Below are 18653 nucleotides of genomic sequence, written 5' to 3' on the forward strand. Positions count from 1 at the left end.
CTTATGAACTGGTTAAAAGACTTTAGAAAAGCCATTTCCTTTCTAAAGCTTTTATTTTGAAGGCCCCGCTCGGAAGTGGGCGTCTTTGTGGACGCTAAGGTTTAAGCACATAGCACAGACATTTCCTACACACACCCCTCGGTGTTTAAAGGTTCCAGAGGAGCCCCGGGACCGGCTACGATGATCTGTGTCCTGCTGGTAGCCGGGCACGGCACCGTGTTAGAGGCCCAGATTAAGGTAAGTCGGTTCAACGTTGCAGCAGCAACAGTGCAAAGTTCACGTTAGTTGTGAAGCCGCCGCTCTGTGCCGAACTGCCCGAAACAAGCTGACACTTTGGCGCCGCTTGAACTCTGGCTATTGTTCGTACGTCCCTTAGCATGTTTACGAAATATTAACCATGTAATGGGAAATCCGGCTGACAAACCAGCGCATGTTTTCAAAACGTCGTTTTCAACGACGTGTCTGCAGCCCCCCCTACAGGCCGTTGCGACGATAACATGGCAGGGTTTTTCTAAAGCGGCGGTGCGCGATAAAGTACTGATGGGACATTCAGCGTTTAAATGTCGTCTTTACTATGAGAGACGCTAACAGAGATGGCTTATTTCACTAGTTTGGCCACTGCGTGTGTGCTGTCCACTACACGCCTGTAACTGGTGTTTTCCGGTTAAAAAAAAAAGACTTTTCTGTCATAAGGTACAAACTTGTCTGCTCTTTCTTTTTTTCAGTGAAGTGTCATTTACATGAAAAATGTATTTTCAAGAGATTTTGCAAAGACTGAGGCAGAAATGGCAACAATACGAACACGACAGTTCATTGTGGGATCAAAAAGGACTGGAGTGGTTTAATGCAGGTACAACAGTGCTGCTGTCGGTTTACCAATGCAAGCAAAAAAGCAGGACGTGAGCTGCGTCCAGTCCTTGTTTGGTCCTCAGGTATACAAGTCCACGTGATTCTTTTGAGCTGAGGGGGGCTCGCAGAAAATCTCTGTATTTCATGTGAAATAAATGAAAGGTGTAAAAACGTTCAGGTAGTGTGCAGCACTGTTAGTGTAATCCAAGTTTTAGCTGCTTTCACAAAACCTGTGATGATAGAATTTGTTGAATTGGTTCAGTATCCAAGTAAGCCACAGAGATGTTACCACAGCATAGCCCATGTTGTTGATGTGTTGCTACAAAGGTGATAATTTGGCCTATTGACTTAGCCATGTTTCATGCCGAATGGGGGGGGGGGCTGTTAGCAGGTTGTGGTTTTTGTGTAGTAAATCTTCCTTTTGCTGCCAGAATGATGAAACAGGCCTGTACAGCCACCTGAGCGGGGTACCTAAGGCCTTGCTTCCTGGAATTGGAGGAAAGAAGATCCTTGACTTTTGGTGGGAAACTGTCAACATGTGCGTGAGCGTGATCCACACGTGATCCGGAGAGCTTTCATGTTCCTCTGCATCTCACTGACGGTGTCTGTCTGTGTCTCCAGGCGCCAGCTGTTCACAGAGGTCTATCTGGTTACCAATGCTGATAAGTGAGTGGCAGTGATTGCACGGATTGGCTGGTGTTTGGAAACTTGGCCATAGTTTTGCTTTTCCTTCCACTCCTGTTCTCTGAACCCGACCAGGTACAAGCACTACGAGCGCTGGGCCACAGCTACCGACTTCCCTGTGGAAAATATCATAAATGACGGCAGTACTACACTGGAGGATCGCCTCGGGGCCGTGGCTGACCTGGAGTTGGTCGTACGCAGCCGGAAGCTGCAGGACGACATTATGGTGGTATGATCGCTCTGTCCGTGGCTAATGGACTAAATAACACTGAACAATCCCGAGGCCTGCTATTCAGCGTTTCTTCTCTGTGTGAGCAGATTGCTGGAGACATGCTGTGTGCAGACCAAAACTTTGACATTGCTCAAGTTATTCGCTTCTTCAGGTCAAAGGTGAGATTTTCATAGTACAGGTAGATGCCATTTATCTTGTATGAACTGACACCAAGCCTTGTGTTTTCATGACAGACTGCATATAAAAGACTGTCACAGTGATGGTACCTGTTGGTCGAGTGTGTGGTTATCATCTAACTGTAGCAGATGTTAAAGTTTTAACATTTAATGTAGTCTTTTGAGTGGACAGTGTGAACTTCTGTGAGGTATAGCAGTGGTGTGGTAGGAGATACTACTGTGGATCAGTATGGCTGACATTGTTTCTTTGACTGACATCAGCTGATATGATGGGTGATATTTATCTTGTGCCAAATGTGCAAAGTTGAAGTGATGAAGCACCTGTCAGCTGAAACAAAGGTGAGCACATTAAACCATATACATATTAAATCATATTGCTATTTCAGTGCACGCTAGAAGAAACATGGGAAATATGTTTGCTTGTGTTTTTTAAAATCATTTCACAGTAATATGGCTGCTGTCTTGTACAGCGCTGCTGTTACTTTAAACTACTTAAAGAGAAACAGCCTTCAATCATGTTATGAATGTTGCTGTTTGTCCACCAGGGGGCAGTCTGCCACTTCCCTGTTGGCAACAAGTAGCCTATTATTTTTAAACTTCATTATCAAATTATCTTCATAAGAACTCATAAATAACTCAACTTTAATGATATCTCTTTATGTTTTATGTGTTTTTAAAAAGATCACATTTAAAATAGTCACCTTTTTTAAATCACCAAATATTGGTATTGGTCATAAAATCGTCTATCAGTCCGATCACCGTGTTTGTTTAATGGTTTGTAACACTGACAGCACTCTGTGACTTTTGTTTTCATACAAATCAAACATTTGTCACAATGAGGTCATTTTTTTTAAAAAGCAAAGGAACAATGAATGCAGCACGGTGGCGTGGAGGTTAGTACTGTCGCCTTACAGCAGGGGTGTCGAACTCCAGGCCTCACGGGCCGGTGTCCTCGATCCAACACAGCTCATTTAAATGTGTTGAAGTTCTCCAGAGGCCTGGTAATGAACCAGTCATTTGATTCAGGTGTGTTGACCCATGGTGATATCTAACACCTGGAGTTCCCCACCCCTGCCTCACAGCAACAAGGTCCTGGGTTTGAATCCACTGTATGGGCGGGGCCTTTCTGTTTGGAGCTTGCATGTTTTCCTGTGTCTGTGGGTTCTCCCCGGGTACTCTGGCATCCTCCCACAGTCCAAAGACATGTAGTTAGTGCGGTTAACTGGTGATTGTGAATTTCCCATAAGTGTGAATGGTCATCTGTGTTAGCCCTGCGACAGACTGGTGATCTGTCCAGGGTGTATCCTGCCTCTCGCCTCTGTGGTAGCTGGGATAGGCTTCCCCTGTGACTCTGATAAAGATAAGTGGAAGAGATTGGATGGATGGGATGAATTCCACAGAAGGTTATTGGCTATGATATGGGCTTAAGAGTTAACAGTTCGTAGCTTTTGTGCAGCAGTTTTGCTAATAAGCCCTTTTTGTGGATTAAGGGTGAATTATGTGTGCTAGCTCACCATGTTGTGTCTCCACTGCAGCCCGGTGAGCTGATCATATACTACGAGCTGGAAGAAGGAGAGAAGAGCAGCTCCAGAGGCATCGTAGAAGTCTGCCATGATTCCCACAGGTGAGGTCGGTGCTGGAAACATTCCTTAGAAATACTGGTCCATGTTGACATGATAGCATCACACAGCAGAGTTGTTGGCTGCACAGCCAAGAAGCAAATCTTTTCGTTTGATCACAGTGAACTCCGTGTCCTGCTCAAAAAGCCATTTTGAGATGATTTGAGCTTTGTTGTGTTATACTGTTGGAAGCAGCGATCAGACATAAATACACTGTGGTCATAAAGGGACATGATCGGAAACAGCACTATACATGATGTAGCCACTACTGAAAATATCCACCCACACCCTAACAGCAGCACCACCTGCTTGAACTGACTGGACAACACAGGATGGATTCAAGCTTTCATTAAATTACACCAAACTGTGAGCCAACATCCAAATGTTGTGACACTCCTCAAGACCAGGCAGCATTTTCCAGTCTCCTTTGGGCTGATTTTTGTGAGCATGTGTGAAATATTTCCTCAGTGTCTTGTTCTTAGCTGACAGGAGTGGCAGCCAGTGTGGTCTTCTGATGCTGTAGACCAGGGGTCTCGCACACGTGCCCTGGGTGTTTATTTGGTAGTTAAATGAAAGACTTCAGCTAGTTAAAATCTGCGTTCACGTTTTCAGTTTGGTCTTGTTACACAATATTTAATAATAATAATGGATTGCATTTATATAGCGCTTTTCGGGGCCCTCAAAGCGCTTTACAATGCCACTATTCATTCACTCTCACATTCATACACTGGTGGAGGCAGCTACAGTTGTAGCCACAGCTGCCCTGGGGCAGACTGACAGAAGCGAGGCTGCCATATCGCGCCATCGGCCCCTCTGGCCAACACCAGTAGGCGGTAGGTGAAGCGTCTTGCCCAAGGACAAGTGAAGTGGCCCTTACATGAGAGGAGGGTTCGGGTTAGCTCATCTAAGCGTGAGACCTGCCGTAGCCATCGGCTTTAAATTTTGACCTGTTGTCCATTCACAGCGGCTCTTCTGTGGTTCACTTACTGTTGCTTTCCCATCAGTTCAAAGGAAAATGCAGACTTACGATTGGCTGTGAAATATTTGTGTTAATTATGTTGTGTTAATATTTGCAGCTGAGACTGAATGCTTTATATGCTGCACTTTCTGAATCAGGGTAACTCGCTTCTTGGAAAAGCCACAGGAAGGGCAGACGGCGTCCCAGCTAGCCAGCGTGGTGTTCTACTGCATCCAGAGGGACACGCTGTCCTACATGTCGGACTTCCTGAGCCAGCAGCCTCAGACCGTGGGCAGGGCTTTTGGACAGTTCTGGGTTCGTAAAGCTAAAGCAGCTCACGTGCTTCTTTCCATGCAGGCAGCAATGTGCAGGAACTGCCTTTTATTCTTGTTGCATTGTTGTATCTAAACCCATCAAATCCATCCAACTTTATAACAAGCTAAAAAAAGTGAAGACTTACTTTAATGACTGTTTCTCCTCAGGAGTGGCTCATCAATGAGAAGCAGCGCCACGTGTTTGGTATGAAGCTTCCTACTGGCTTCCAGCTGATCGGACAAGTGGTTTGTATTCTTACCTCAGCTCGACACTTCCCTCTGCATCAATGCAAACAAGCTGGAGACGAGTGCTCTATTTATTTTATACTCGAGTTTGTCAGCAAATGAGGCCGTACCACGGAGAATCCTGGCTTCTGCATTAAGGCTGTTTGCAGTGAACAATCAAGATGAGTAAATACATTTAAGCTGCAATGTTGTGGCCAGAGGAACAAACAGTAACTCAGTCTCGGAGTCAGTTATCCTGCAGGTTCAAATGAATAAAGTTCAAATTTGGGCTGTTTTGAGATCAGTTTGGCAGTTTTTCAAACATGTAGATTTTATAGGTCATCAGAGAACATTACACACAATCAGACATAATGAACTTCACCTGCACAGTCAGCCTTGTTGAATCTTGGTCAGATAGCACTGAGTGTAGACTGAGGAGTGGGTGAGGTAGGTGAAGCTGAAGCCATCAGAAGCAGGTGATAGTAAGTGCCTGATGTGGAAGAACATGTTCAAACCAAGAGGCACAAGTTGCCTGCCTGCAGTCAATGTATCACCGTGAGTAAAGCTTCTATAACCCTAACCCGAGTTACTGGTTCTGTTAGCTCTATGAGGATGTAACATCCTGGACAGGGAGGAACGCTGGTTTGAGCGCCGAGTCAAGGAGGCCATTTACGTGAAAAAGGGAAAGACCGTCTCTGAATGGAGGAGGGGACCAGAGGGTACATCTGTCACCATCTTACAATGCTGTGATTGCAGCCATTCCCCAACTCCCTGTGAATGGGACTGATGGCCATTGATCAGTGGTTGTTGATCAATGGTCATGAGAATTTGTGTAATTATGATGAAGGAACTGACCTCCCAGCCCATTGTTCCTCAGTGGGCTGGTTTCAGTCATTATGCAAATGTCCTGTTTATGAGATTGAAACCTGCAGTCAGCTGAGACTGAAGACGTCACCTGGATGAGACACGAAACGTTTCTCCCACTGAAAACATCCATCCATCTTCTTCTGCTTTATCTGAGGCCGGGTCGCAGGGGCAGCAGCCTAAGCAGAGAAGCCCAGACCTCCCTCTCCCCAGCCACCTCCTCCAGCTTATCCGGGGGAACACCAAGGCGTTCCCAGGCCAGCCGAGAGATATAATCTCTCCAGCGTGTCCTGGGTCTGCCCCGGGGCCTCCTCCCGGTGGGACATGCCTGGAACACCTCACCCAGGAGGCGCCCAGGGGGCATCCTCGTCAGATGTCCGAACCACCTCAGCTGGCTCCTTTCGATGTGGAGCAGCAGCGGCTCTACTCTGAGCCCCTCCCGGATGGCTGAACTTCTCACCCTCTAAGGGAGAGGCCAGCCGCCCTTTGGAGGAAGCTCATTTCCGCCACTTCTATCCGCGATCTCGTTATTTCGGTCACTACCCACAGTTCGTGGCCATAGGTGAGGGTAGGGACGTAGATCGACCGGTAAATTGAGAACTTTGCTTTTACACTCAGCTCTCTCTTCACCACGACGGACCGGTGCAGCACCAATCCGTCTGTCGATCTCCGGCTCCCTTCTCCCATCACTCGCGAACAAGACCCCGAGATACTTGAACTCCTCCACTTGGGGCAGGAACTCATCCCCGACCCGAAGTGGGCACGCCACCCTCTCCGTGAATCCGCTACCGCTACCAGGTGTGTTGACCCAGGGTGAGATCTAACACCTGCAGGACACCGGCTCTCAAGGCCTGGAGTTCCTGCCATAATCCCACCTCTGCCAAACTCTACACTTGGCACAGTGCAGTACTAGTACTGTGCCCCTGGCAACCGTCAAACCCAGACTTGTCTGTTGATGTTTAGTAATGAGGAAATTTCACAGCTGGATTTGTTACACAGGTGATATCCTGTCATGGTACCACACTGGACTTCAGTGAGCTCCTATGAGCGACCCATTCTTTCACAAATGTACAGACCCTTTCCAAAAAATTAGAATATCATGGAAAAGTTTATTTATTTCCATAATTCCATTCAAAACATTAAACTTTCATAGATTATAGATTCAGGGCCCACAACTTAAACGATTTCAAGTACTTAGTTGTTTATTTGTACATAATTTGGGCTTCCAGCTCATGAAATCCATGAAAACATGATTTCGAAAAATTAGAAACTATAAAGACATGAGCCCAAATCTTACAGGGCATGAATGTTTTAAACTGAGTTTCACACATAACTCATCTACTAACTCAGACCTTCCCAAAGTGTGGGGCCCGCCAGAGCCATTGCGGCATGAAAAGGGAAAAAACAAAACAACGCTTGGACACTGCTAGCACAGGGCACCCACACAAACGCAAAGCAGGAGCTGAAGCATCGCTGAATATGTTTCCAAACCAACTTCATTCTAAGCCAAAGACTAGAAAATATGGTGAAGCAAATCTGCCCTTTGGCTTCACAAGTGCTGAGGTAGGTCTCCCTGCAGGTTTTCCCTTCATCGGGAGCAGCGCTGGGCTGTTTAAACCACGGACAAACAGGATCCCACAGCTGTTTATGTTTTTAAACCCATTTTGCACAGAGAGGCATTTTTTTGAAAAATGTATTGACAGCAATGTTGAACATTATTACACAGGAAAAAACAACTACATGTAAAACAATCACACCGTGACGCCTCTGCCTTTGTAAATAGAGGGACAGTAACTGCGTGTTTATGTAAGAGTGTAAACCTGCAGATGGAGACAAAATACTGTTAATCTGACTATCATTCTCCAATTCATCTCATGTAAACAATAACGTGGCCACAGCTGACGTGAAAAAGGCGCATACCTTTGACGTTGCGTGACGAACTCTGTATTCCTCGTCCACACATAAACGCAAAAAAGGAGTTTTAAAAAAATCTGTTTTCGGTGATTCGAAACGCCGTTTACGTGGACGAAACGGCTGCGTTTTAAAAATCACCCGTGTACGTGCGGACGCAGCGTAAAAGAGTTGGTAGTTTATTTTCTTACTACCTGCAGATTACTTGTATTTGCTTAATTGTTTACTAAATGTTTGAGGTGTGAAATAAACCGCAATGGCGCAAAATATGGGTGTGTGTGGTTGGAGGATGTGTTTGCGAGGGGGGGGGGGCGAATATTTTTCTTGTAAAACAAAGGGGGGCCCAGCAAATAAAGTTTGGAACCACTGTACTAACTCAAAGCACCTGCACAGGTTTTCCCAGGTGTCATTAATTTGCTTCACTGTGATCCAATTGTCTCAGTTGGGTTCAATATGGGGAAGACTGCACACTTGACAACTGGCCAGAAGAGCATCAATGGTACCCGCCATAGGATGGGTAAGCCACAAAAGTTTATAGCTAAGGAGGCTGGCTGTTTAGAGTGCTGTGTCCAAGCATATCAATGGAAAGTCTAGTGGAAGGGCAAAATGTGGCAGGAGAAGATGCACCAGCAGAAGAGATGACCGTGGCTTTCAGCGGATTATCAGACAGAAGATTCAAGAATCTGGTAGAGATCCAGAAAGAGTGGAATGAGGCAGGAGTCAAAGCTTCAAAACCACTTCTGAGCCTGAGCGACTCAACTGGGCCAAGGAGAAGATGGACTGGACTGTTGGCCAGTGGTCAAAGGTCCTCTTTTCTGATGAAAGTAAAGTGTGCCTTTCATTCAGGAATCAAGGTCCAAGTGTTTGGAGGAAGATGGGTGAGGAACAGAACCCAAGTTGTTTGAGGTTCAGTGTCAAATAACCACAGTCAGTCATGATTTGGGGTGCAATGTCCGGTGCAGGTGTTGGTAAACTCTGCCTTCTTAAATCCAAGGTTACCGCAACAGTCTACCAGAGTGTTTTAGATTACTTTATGATTCCTTCTGCTGAGGATCTGTATGGAGATGCAGATTTCATCTTCCAGCAGGACCTGGCCCCTGCCCATACCGCCAGAAGCACCAAAACCTGGTTTGATTGCCATGCCATCACAGTGCTTGACTGGCCAGCCAACTCACCAGACCTAAACCCCATTGAGAATCTATGGGGTATGAAGAGGAAAAGACCCAGACCCCAAAACAAAGAGCTGACAGCAAGCACCAAGGAAATCTGGGCTTCCATAACTACCAGGCAATGCCACAGGCTGATTGCATCAATGCCACATCGAGGCAGTGGTTAAGGCGAAGGGATTCCCAACCAAGTATTGAAGATTGACATATCATTTTGAAAATACCACATTTTGATTAATTTGATGTGATCCTAATTTCTCTTTTTTTTTTTCCTGCAAAAAATGAGAAGTAAATGGTGATGTCTTCACAGTATTCAAATTTTTTGAAATCATGTTTTCATGGATTTCATGAGCTGGAAGCCCAAATTATGTACAAATAAACAACTAAGTACTTTAACTTTAATTTGTTTTAAATGTTATATACCTATGTGGTATGTGACTTTTGTTGCCATGATGCCAGGTCTCTCTTGGAAATGAGATTTTTAATCTCAATGAGATTTTTTTACCTGGATAAATAAAGGATTAATAAACGTTGTGAATGGAATTATGGAAATTCCATTCAGAATATCATTTTCCATGATATTCTGATTTTTTTTGGAAAGGGTCTGTATATAGAAGCAGCCTGCTTGCCTTGGTGTGTGATTTTATGCAGCTGTGCCCATGACAGTGATTGGAACACCTGGTTTGGACGGGCGAGTCAATATAGTGTACTCTCGAGTACCTGAAGCTAGAACTGAGCAGGATAGATCCTCTTTAAGGGAACCATTATTGTCTGGGGTAAAAAGAGTGAAATAAAATTGCATTTAGATTTTACATTAATGTAAAATCTATCTTAATTACATTTCTGCGTACAGTTACTTTACTTCCTTTTTCTGGTTAAATTTCAGTCTAACACCACTTTCTCTCACAACATCTCAGGGACTGTCAGACTACACCAAGTGGCTCACGCACTACTCCACCAAGCAGCAAGGCAGCCCTGCTAAACCCATTACATGCCGGTCATACGCCAGGTAAGAAAACACGGACACACAACTGCCACACTATGGTATAAAATACTTCCCAAATCTCTGACGACTCCCAGGGTGGGACTAATGGGGAATCCCTCAGATGGCTTCAATGGAAAAACAATCGCCATGACCATCGCTAACTTCTGGGCTGAGGTTACTCTGCTGGAGACCCAGACTCTGGTAATACAAATGAACACATATTCTTATAAACTAAAACATCTCCACTCTGTTCTAAAGTATTGTGACCTTTGTAGGTTTTAGTCCCTCATCCACTCAACGACCCCACAGAGTTTGGCAGCCTGCAAGATCTGTTCTGTATCAGCAGGAAGGAAGGGTGTGTATGCAGCCAGCTGACTGAGCCCAAAGGCAGGATGGAGGCGTCATAGTGAGGAAGTCTTTGTCTTTATTACTGATTGCAGGTACCTGGGGGGTCTTCGACTGCTACAGGCGACATGTAAGAAGTTTTACCAGTTCTGCTCCAAACAAGGGTGAGGGTACCTGCTATCAGTCTGTGTAGATCACAGGTGTCAAACTCCAGGCCTCGAGGGTCAGCGTTATGTAGGTTTTAGATGTGTCCTTGATCCAACACAGCTGATTTAAATGGCTAAATTAGCTCCTCAACATGTCCTGACGTTCTCCAGAGGCCTGGTAACGAGGTAATGTGATTCAGGTGTGTTGACCCAGGGTGAGATCTAAAACCTGCAGGGACACTGGCCCTCGAGGCCTGGAGTTCGACACCCCTGGTGTAGATGATCTCTAATGTACTCTGTCCGTGTCTGCTGATTCATAAGAGCTAAAACACTTCATAACAAAGCAGGGCTCTAGACTAACTTTTTGCCATGGGCGTACTGGTACGCCTAACTTTATAAAGTTGGGCGTACCGGTACGCCTAACTTTTTAAAGTTAGGCGTACCGGCACAAAAGTTAGGCGCACACAAATTTTCTAATAATTTATATAATATAATGTGTTTGTCTGGATACACTGTGCTTTTTCAGCATTCAAAGATTGATGACACCGTGTCAGAGCACTGGCTATGAATTTCAGAAGGATCAGGCCTTAACAGAAAAGTTAGCAATAGTTCTTTTCCTATTACAGCTACATCCACTTCTGTCGTGCCTAGGCTGCTCACTAGGGCTGGGTATCATCACTGATTTCTATAATCCATTCGATTCCGGTTTTCAAAGTCCCGATTCGATTCAACTTAGCCTCAGACAGTCAGAAATATTATAATTCTGATCATTTATCAGCACTGACTTCATCAGAATTGTGAACATCACAGCAGATGCCTTTGTGTGAAAGTAACTGAGAATAAAACACAGAAAAACATGAAGGAGATTTTCCTGGTCTGGCTTTTTATAGCAGATAACCTTAAAAATATTCTACAATGTTCTGCATATAAAGTTTAAATTTCTTCAGTATTGAACAACAGAAAAAACAGGCTTTCTTGTCCGAGGTCATTTAAGTGAAAAAGAAAAAGACAGCAGCCACAGCGCTGTAAACAACGGTAGACTGGTGGGTAATAAGTGAATGAATAATACAGAAAACGGAGATTGGAGACGGAAACTGTTCTTGAAGTACAGAGAGAGATAGAGAGAGAGAGAGCTAGCTGTGCATGAAGTGTGATTTTAATAGTCGTGGAAGCAAAACAGCAAAATTCATGACGACATTGATCAAATGTGAAGCGCAGTTTGCTGCTTCTTTTGCTGCTGGCTCGGTGAATTTTGGTTGGAGAGACAAAACCTGCAGCTCAGAATCAGCGCAAAAAGACGTAATCACAGCGCGGACCGGACGCATCAGGATCGCTGAGCTCCGACAGCGTGTCCGTCTACGGGCAGTCGGGTGAGAAAGCCGAGAAAGACAAAGTTGATTCTGATGCGTCGGGTCTGTGTTTGCGTCTTTGTGTAGAATCCGTGTACCTGCTCTCATTTGCTGTTTGGTTGTTGTTGAAATGGTTTTGTGAGCTTTAATCTGAGAATCTGGCGTTTCTGGCAAAACACAGTTATATTTAAAAGTCAGGATTTAATGAATTGATATCGCTTTATTCAAGCTACTCACCTCCCACTTCCACCTGCACTTTCAACTGGACCACGGCCAATCAGAGAGGTCCCGCCCCTTACTATCTCTGATTGGTTTAGTCCACGATAGGGGCAAAATGTGTCTGTTGTTGACCACAGGGAAGGTTGCAGATTTTTTTTTTTTTTTTTTTTTGCTACCCGAACAGTTGGTGCACAGGTGCAACCAAATACTTTTTTTTTTAGTCGCACCACTGAAAGATTTGGTCGCACTCTAGAGCCCTGCAAAGCCTTGTCTCTTATTGAAAGCGGGTGAAGAATTTTGTGTCAGTTTGTGACGGCATTTTGCTACATCAGACCGTCGGCACTTGTGTTGGCAGACATGCTGCTATTAGCTAACAGTCCATTCATGAACTGATTGAGTTTGATCATAAAATTCAAGCTACTCCTGGAGTCCAAGAATAAACATGGAAATACAAAGTCCAGTTTTATTAAAGTACAAATACTCACTTACTTTCAGTAATACAGACACAACTGTAAACGACTGCATGAGGTCACTGTTGAATTGTCTGAGAGTGCTATGGTTGTAGACAGGGCCGTGCAGAGACATTAGAAGGGGTGGGTACTCAAGCCCCGCCCCCCACATGTGCCTGGTTGTAGATATGTGGAAAGGTTCAAATGCCACCAGAACCCTGTTAGCTGTTTACAGGTTTGGATCCCACAGACTGGTTTTCAAAGCTCATCCATGCTCTGCATTCTTCTCTGCAGGATTGCTTTGACAAAGCAGAACTTCACCCTGAAGTACGACACCAACATTCCCCGACAAGTGGTAAGGATCCCTTCAGATACTTCAGAGTGTAACACGTAAACGGTTGTGGCCTGTTTGCATCTAATTCAGTCTAATGATGATGTCGTATATTTGTGTTTGTGTGAAGGGCCTTGCTGGAAGCAGGTGAGTATTTTTGCTTTGTTTTGAAACGGCGTACCATAACTCAGAGGTCATTTTGTGCACTTTGTAATATTCTACTTGTTTATGATTCTCACAGTGCCATCGTCTCAGCTGCTCTGAAGTGTCTCATGAAGTTCTACAACATCACAGATAATGTGAGGACATGTGATCAGTCTACCTACACACATATCTGAAATACAGGGTGGCCATTTATATGGATACAGCGTAATAACATGGGAATGGCAGCACAGGCACACATGGAATTCAATGGAAAGGTGGCGTGTGGACAAAGGCATATTTGAGTTCCTGACTGCAGATCTGGGTCTTCTTCTCTAAAACCGTACTGCACTGAATGTCGTCCTGAGTCACGTTTGTTTTGGTTTTTATTAATGCTGCAGGATCTTCCCAAACCAATCAGAGCCAACTTCATCCTCGATGTGGAGACGGATGAGCTGTCCATTACTGCTGGGCTGCAGGACCGAGTGGTACAGGTCAGTCTGATGACCCACGGTGCGTGGACCTGCCTGTCAGTGTTAACTGTGAAGTGACAGACGTTACTGTTGTGTCTTGCAGGTGTATGAAGGCTTAGTGTACATGGATTTTAGCAAGGAGCTCATGGAAGAGCACGGCTTCGGTACCGACCTCCCTGTCAGCGCGCCATAAAAGTTGTTGTTACATCGTGTGTGTGTGTGTGTGTGTGTGTGTGTGTGTGTGTGTGTGTGTGTGTGTGTGTGTGGGGGGGTATATCCTCATGTGCGTGGTTTCAGGAGACCTTTATAATCTCAGACTCCTGCGTGATGTTAGTGCAGGACGTTTGCAGTTCTCAGTTTTTCTTATCGTTTGGATTTATTGTCATTTGATGCTGAAATTGTCTTCGTGTGTGTCTGTGCGTGTTTTCCATTATCAGGAGCCTACATTCCTATGGACATGAGTGAACTTCCACCGTTCTGGCTGGCCTACCTGAGCGACCCCAGTGACTCTGGCCGTATCCATAGCAACATCCGACAGCGCTGGCTCAGTGGTACGTCTCCAAATCAGACGTTGTTCTTTTGAAGGCAAGAGGTGTCGAATGGTGCCGACATTACAGCTGCTCAGCAGATGAATCCTACCGATGGTGATGATCTCGCGGTTTCCTGCTATACTGGTGCTCTGTAGTCACCTGCCGTGTTTCATCAGTATCAATACTGTTTCACTCAGGAGTGAGTCCAGTTCACGTGACCAAAACTAGTGACATTCCCACCACACTCTTATTTTGGAGTAATCCCACTATTCAAACCCATTGTTATAATCAGTGTCATGTGCTGTTCACTGGCAGGAACCATCCTGATACAAAGTCCGTGTTTTCTACAAATAACCCTTTGAAACGAACCAAAACCCTCCAAGCTCAGGTCCAGGTCAGCTCTATAGGGCAGAAACTCAGCTTCAGACTTGAGAGGTGATATCTCTAATATGTTCATCTCAGACAGTAGAAGCCGAACATACCTGCTGCTTAATGTTTGTGCCAATCAAAGTTGGATTAAAGGGACCAATCAGACAGATTCCACTTTCCACGGTACAGAAATTGGCTGTAGTTGAATTGCAGGCACAGCAGGGGATTCTCACAGGGTCATCCCCAACGATCTGTTTTATCAGACAGCATCAGTAACGTGTCGAAAATGAAATGAAGCCTCAGCTGTATCCTTAAAAACCGTGCTCGCTATGTTTAGGCCTCCATTTCCAAACTGTCGCTCGATGTTCGAAGCAGAAGTCTCTCAGCACGTGTAAGCTGCTCCTACAAATGCTCTGCTGCTGCTCACCTCACAGACAGGATCTTTTAAAAGACGTTGAATTGCGTCCATGGTCTGAACAATAACATGTTAAAAATGACCAGAATAAAACATTTGAGACCTCATCAGTCAGACAGATCCACCCAGGAAGTCTCTGTCCCAGTATAAGGTAAATGGGATTGTTTGAAACTGAAAGTGTGTTTGCCAGAAAACACAAACGCACACCGGTCCATGCATTAGACTGCTTCTGTGTTTTGTGTCGTCCTGCAGGGGAGCTGCTGGTCATTGAAGCCATGAGGAGATTTGCTGAGCTGACTGATCAGGCCAGGTTAGTTTACAGCCTGTTACTCTGTAGCTCCTGTTTCATGCATCCCTGTTCAAATTCAACTAATTTAACTGACTCATTAAAGTCGCAGGTTACTAAATGTATCCTATGCATTCTGATTTCACCGGGCTCTCATTGGCTCTGCTTTGAGAGGCACCGCTGTCGCTTAGCAACACGTCAAAGACGCACTGTGTGGTCATCAGTGTTGGGGTCATTGCACATGTTACACTGAATACATTTCTCTAAAGTAATGCAGTATTTTACTTAATTACTCCCAGGAGAAAGTAACTTGTTACATTATTTTTGCGTTTCTCTGTAAAATGTCTCAGAATTTTCAGTCAGCAGGACACACACACACACACACACACACACACACACACACAGACAGACAGACACACACAGACAGACACACACACACACAGACACAGACAGACAGACACAGACACACAGACACAGACAGACACAGACAGACACACACACACACAGACAGACAGACACACACAGACAGACAGACAGACAGACACTCTTTCTCTTACCTTTGTGTTCGTAGCCAAATACTCACAGCATGAAGCAAAGATGAAAACCAGCACATACAGGGGTCAGAGCGGTTGCCATGGTGATCCGACCACTCCTCAGTGTGTTACCTGTGGAAGTTCATGGTCTGGCGGTGCCACGTGTTGAGGCTTTATTTCCTCCACCGCTGCCGGCACAAATGTACCCGTGCCAGCTTGTGGCATTCACAGCGTTTTAATATAAAGTTTGGTGTCACGTGACTTCCTCCCTCAGGACGGCTTTCCGGGACAAGGACTGGAGCCGCCTGGTTCAACTGATGGACCAGAACTTTGAGCTGCGCCGGTAAACGACACGTTTTGATTTGAGGCATGCATTCTGCACTCGCTGTATTCAGAGCTAACGTTAGCCCTCTATCCCACAGGTCTATTTACACCGATGACTGTCTCGGCCCCGGGAATCTGAAGATGGTTGAGCTGGCGAGGCAGGTGGGTGGTGTTTAAAGACCGCGCTGCATCAGGCTGTGTTTCTGTGTCCGTGCGTTCTTAAAGTCTGCGCTGGTTCTTGCAGTTTGGATCGGCAGTGAAGTTACCCGGCAGTGGGGGGGCGGTGGTGGGTCTGTGCCTGGACCAGGCGAGGCTGGTAAGAGTGCGCTGTGTGGAGGTCTCTGTAGGACTCCGTGAACCTCTTAAATCTTACATGTGACAAATGCCTCCCTGTTAAATAACAAAAACTCAAACTAACATCAGTAAACAGTTGAACCAGGCAGGGATAGCTCAGTGGTGGCCCCATGATCGGAAGGTCGGGGTTCGATTCCCCTGAACAGCTACGCTGAGGTACCCCTGAGCAAAGGTACCGTCCCTACACACTGCTCCCCGGCACCCAATGGCTGCCCACTGCTTGAGTGAACGGGTTAAATGCAAAGAGGAATTTCCCCACGGATCAATAAAATATACATTATTATTATTATTACATTATTAACCTCAATATAACCAAAACTAATCTCAGTTTAACCCAGAAATGTAAAACTAAATGTGATGGTAGTGCCCACTGATAATAACTCTGGCCTGGAGCTTTGTATTGATCTCGGTATTTCATCGTCTTGATTATTTAACTCGCTGCACAGGAAATTGGTGGCTTTGGCTCCAGTGGAGCGCTAACTCGCTAACTAGCAAACACAAATCCAGAGCTCCATGTCGTTCTTGTTTCACATGTGGAGCTCTGTGACTGCTGAGGCGACTCCACCAAAACTATGGAGGGATTTTTTACCTGAGCAAAAAATACTGACTCTAAGGTGAAGTGCACCTTTAAAATAGATTTACTCAAAGGTTGGAGGCAAATAGGAAACCTCAGTTTATAGATGGATCAGAGAATGAGCTGCAGTTAGAGCCACGAGTCTCTGATGTGTCTCAGTAGATCATGTGTATTGTCTTAGTGGACTCAGTGTCGGGTGGATGTGAGGTTTGATTTGCTGAAACCTTCCCCACTCTTTTCTTCTGTTTCCAACTAATCATGTAGAAAGACTGTTTTACATGATTTTTCCAAATATTTAGAAACTATCCATCTACAGCAGGGCTCTCACACTAAATGAGCTGAGCTCAAAACAAACAAGAAAACAAACACTCAGAGATTTCTGTACTGTTAGTTTGTTTACATTTCAGATATTGCACTGTAACTGAAGCCTTTCATTGAACAAACAAACGCACTGGTGCTCTCTGTGCACACACGTGGCAGCACTGCTGCTGTCGTTGTGTTTAACAAAATAAACTGCAGACATGAGTGTGAGTCTGTCACTGAGCTAACACAGCCGCAGCATGTTTGTGCTCTCTGATCATATCGCCTTCATATTGGCTTCTGCCAGTAACCTTGACCTCAAGGTCGGAAGTCAGTGTTTCTGAAAAACACCATAAGATTTATACCATCAGTGCATCTACTGGGAGGCTGAGACACTGGGAGCAAACCAGTATTTTCCCTAAGACGACAACCCAGAGATCCCAGATGTGGGAGGAGCTCCTCCAGGGTCAGGCGTGCAGACAAGCACACGGAGGTCACACAAACTTCTGCGCGTCATTCGGAGTTGCTGCATTTCAGTAAAACAAACTGGTCTCAGCATCGTTTTTTCACTGTGATTTTCAGAGTTTCTTTATTCGGTCTGCAGACGGGTGATTTTCATTTCCATCCTTTCATTCCACATGGTGACCAGTGACCAGTCTAGAATAGAATAAAATAATCCTTTAAGTGTCCCACAAGGGGAAATTTGGATGTAACAGCAGCAAGAAAGACCTATACAAACAGACAGTACGTCATTAACAGCAACAGGACTAATTATAAAATGACACCAAATAATACTGTCTGGTTTCTGTGATAGCTTATTCGATCAGTTGTTAATGAACAGCAGGGTTGGGGGGATTGTTACCCTGCATGGCAGTGTGTGTACACCCAACTAGTTATGGGTTTTTGGAAAATCCCAAATGTAACACGTCATTTGTACAGTGACTGTATGTTTCTCACCCCGGCCCCCAGCCTCCTCCTCTGGTGGGAGACTGAGGAGCATCTTAGGTCACTCGTGTCGCTGGGGCCTGTTGAAGTTGTGTATGTGGAGCCCTCTCTCTCCCTCTGATGCAGTCTGTGTTTGGCCCGCTAGGTGGAGATGAGGCGAGCTTTCCAGGAGGCAGGCTGTGTGTTCTGTGTCATCTCTCCATATAACCCATCTGCCAGCGCTGTCGGTGGCCAACACTAACCTCACACGTCTCCACACGACTCGGTCGGCTCAGTTGGGGCCAATTCACGGCCGTGGCACAGTGCACGTGTCTGAAAGAGCTCCGGTGTCGTTTCAAAGACTAAAATCACTACAGTGGAGAACAAAGCTTAGATGGCATTTATGCATTTTAATAATTTTGTGTTTCATAGAATTCAAAATGTGCCAGAAGTGCAATAAAAATAATTTCCAAAGCCCTAACATATCCATGTTTGTTCCTCACAGTCTGTGGCCAGAGCTCCAGCAGGTCCGACTGTAATACCGCCAAGTGTTCATGATAATGAGGGGAAATAAAGTGATACTGATGAAAGAACCAACAGTTAGTGTC

General features: G+C 45.3%; 1 protein-coding gene across 3 annotated transcripts; it reads left to right on the plus strand.

Moving 5' to 3' along the window:
• The first annotated feature begins 62 nt into the window (after nt 1-62).
• On the plus strand, nt 63-18638 carry LOC120718030 (glucuronokinase with putative uridyl pyrophosphorylase). Of its 3 annotated transcripts, XM_040006339.1 has the most exons (23): nt 63-237; nt 1281-1387; nt 1471-1515; nt 1609-1762; nt 1852-1923; nt 3477-3565; nt 4677-4833; nt 5001-5078; nt 9916-10007; nt 10079-10184; nt 10259-10338; nt 10424-10492; nt 12786-12846; nt 12953-12969; nt 13064-13121; nt 13365-13457; nt 13540-13600; nt 13874-13987; nt 15003-15060; nt 15844-15912; nt 15992-16055; nt 16138-16209; nt 18212-18638. In XM_040006339.1, exons 1-23 carry the CDS (start codon nt 181-183, stop codon nt 18305-18307), a joined length of 1869 nt encoding a protein of 622 aa, XP_039862273.1. In that variant the 5' UTR covers nt 63-180; the 3' UTR covers nt 18308-18638. The 3 variants fall into 3 exon arrangements, with proteins under 3 accessions (XP_039862273.1, XP_039862275.1, XP_039862276.1); XM_040006341.1 differs by lacking the exon at nt 16138-16209; XM_040006342.1 differs by lacking the exon at nt 1281-1387 and having other exon boundaries at nt 125-237; nt 18212-18307.
• The last annotated feature ends 15 nt before the right edge of the window (nt 18639-18653 follow it).

The sequence above is a fragment of the Simochromis diagramma genome, unplaced genomic scaffold, assembly GCF_900408965.1.
Source record: "Simochromis diagramma unplaced genomic scaffold, fSimDia1.1 OVJJ01000024.1, whole genome shotgun sequence".
NCBI lineage: Eukaryota > Metazoa > Chordata > Actinopteri > Cichliformes > Cichlidae > Simochromis > Simochromis diagramma.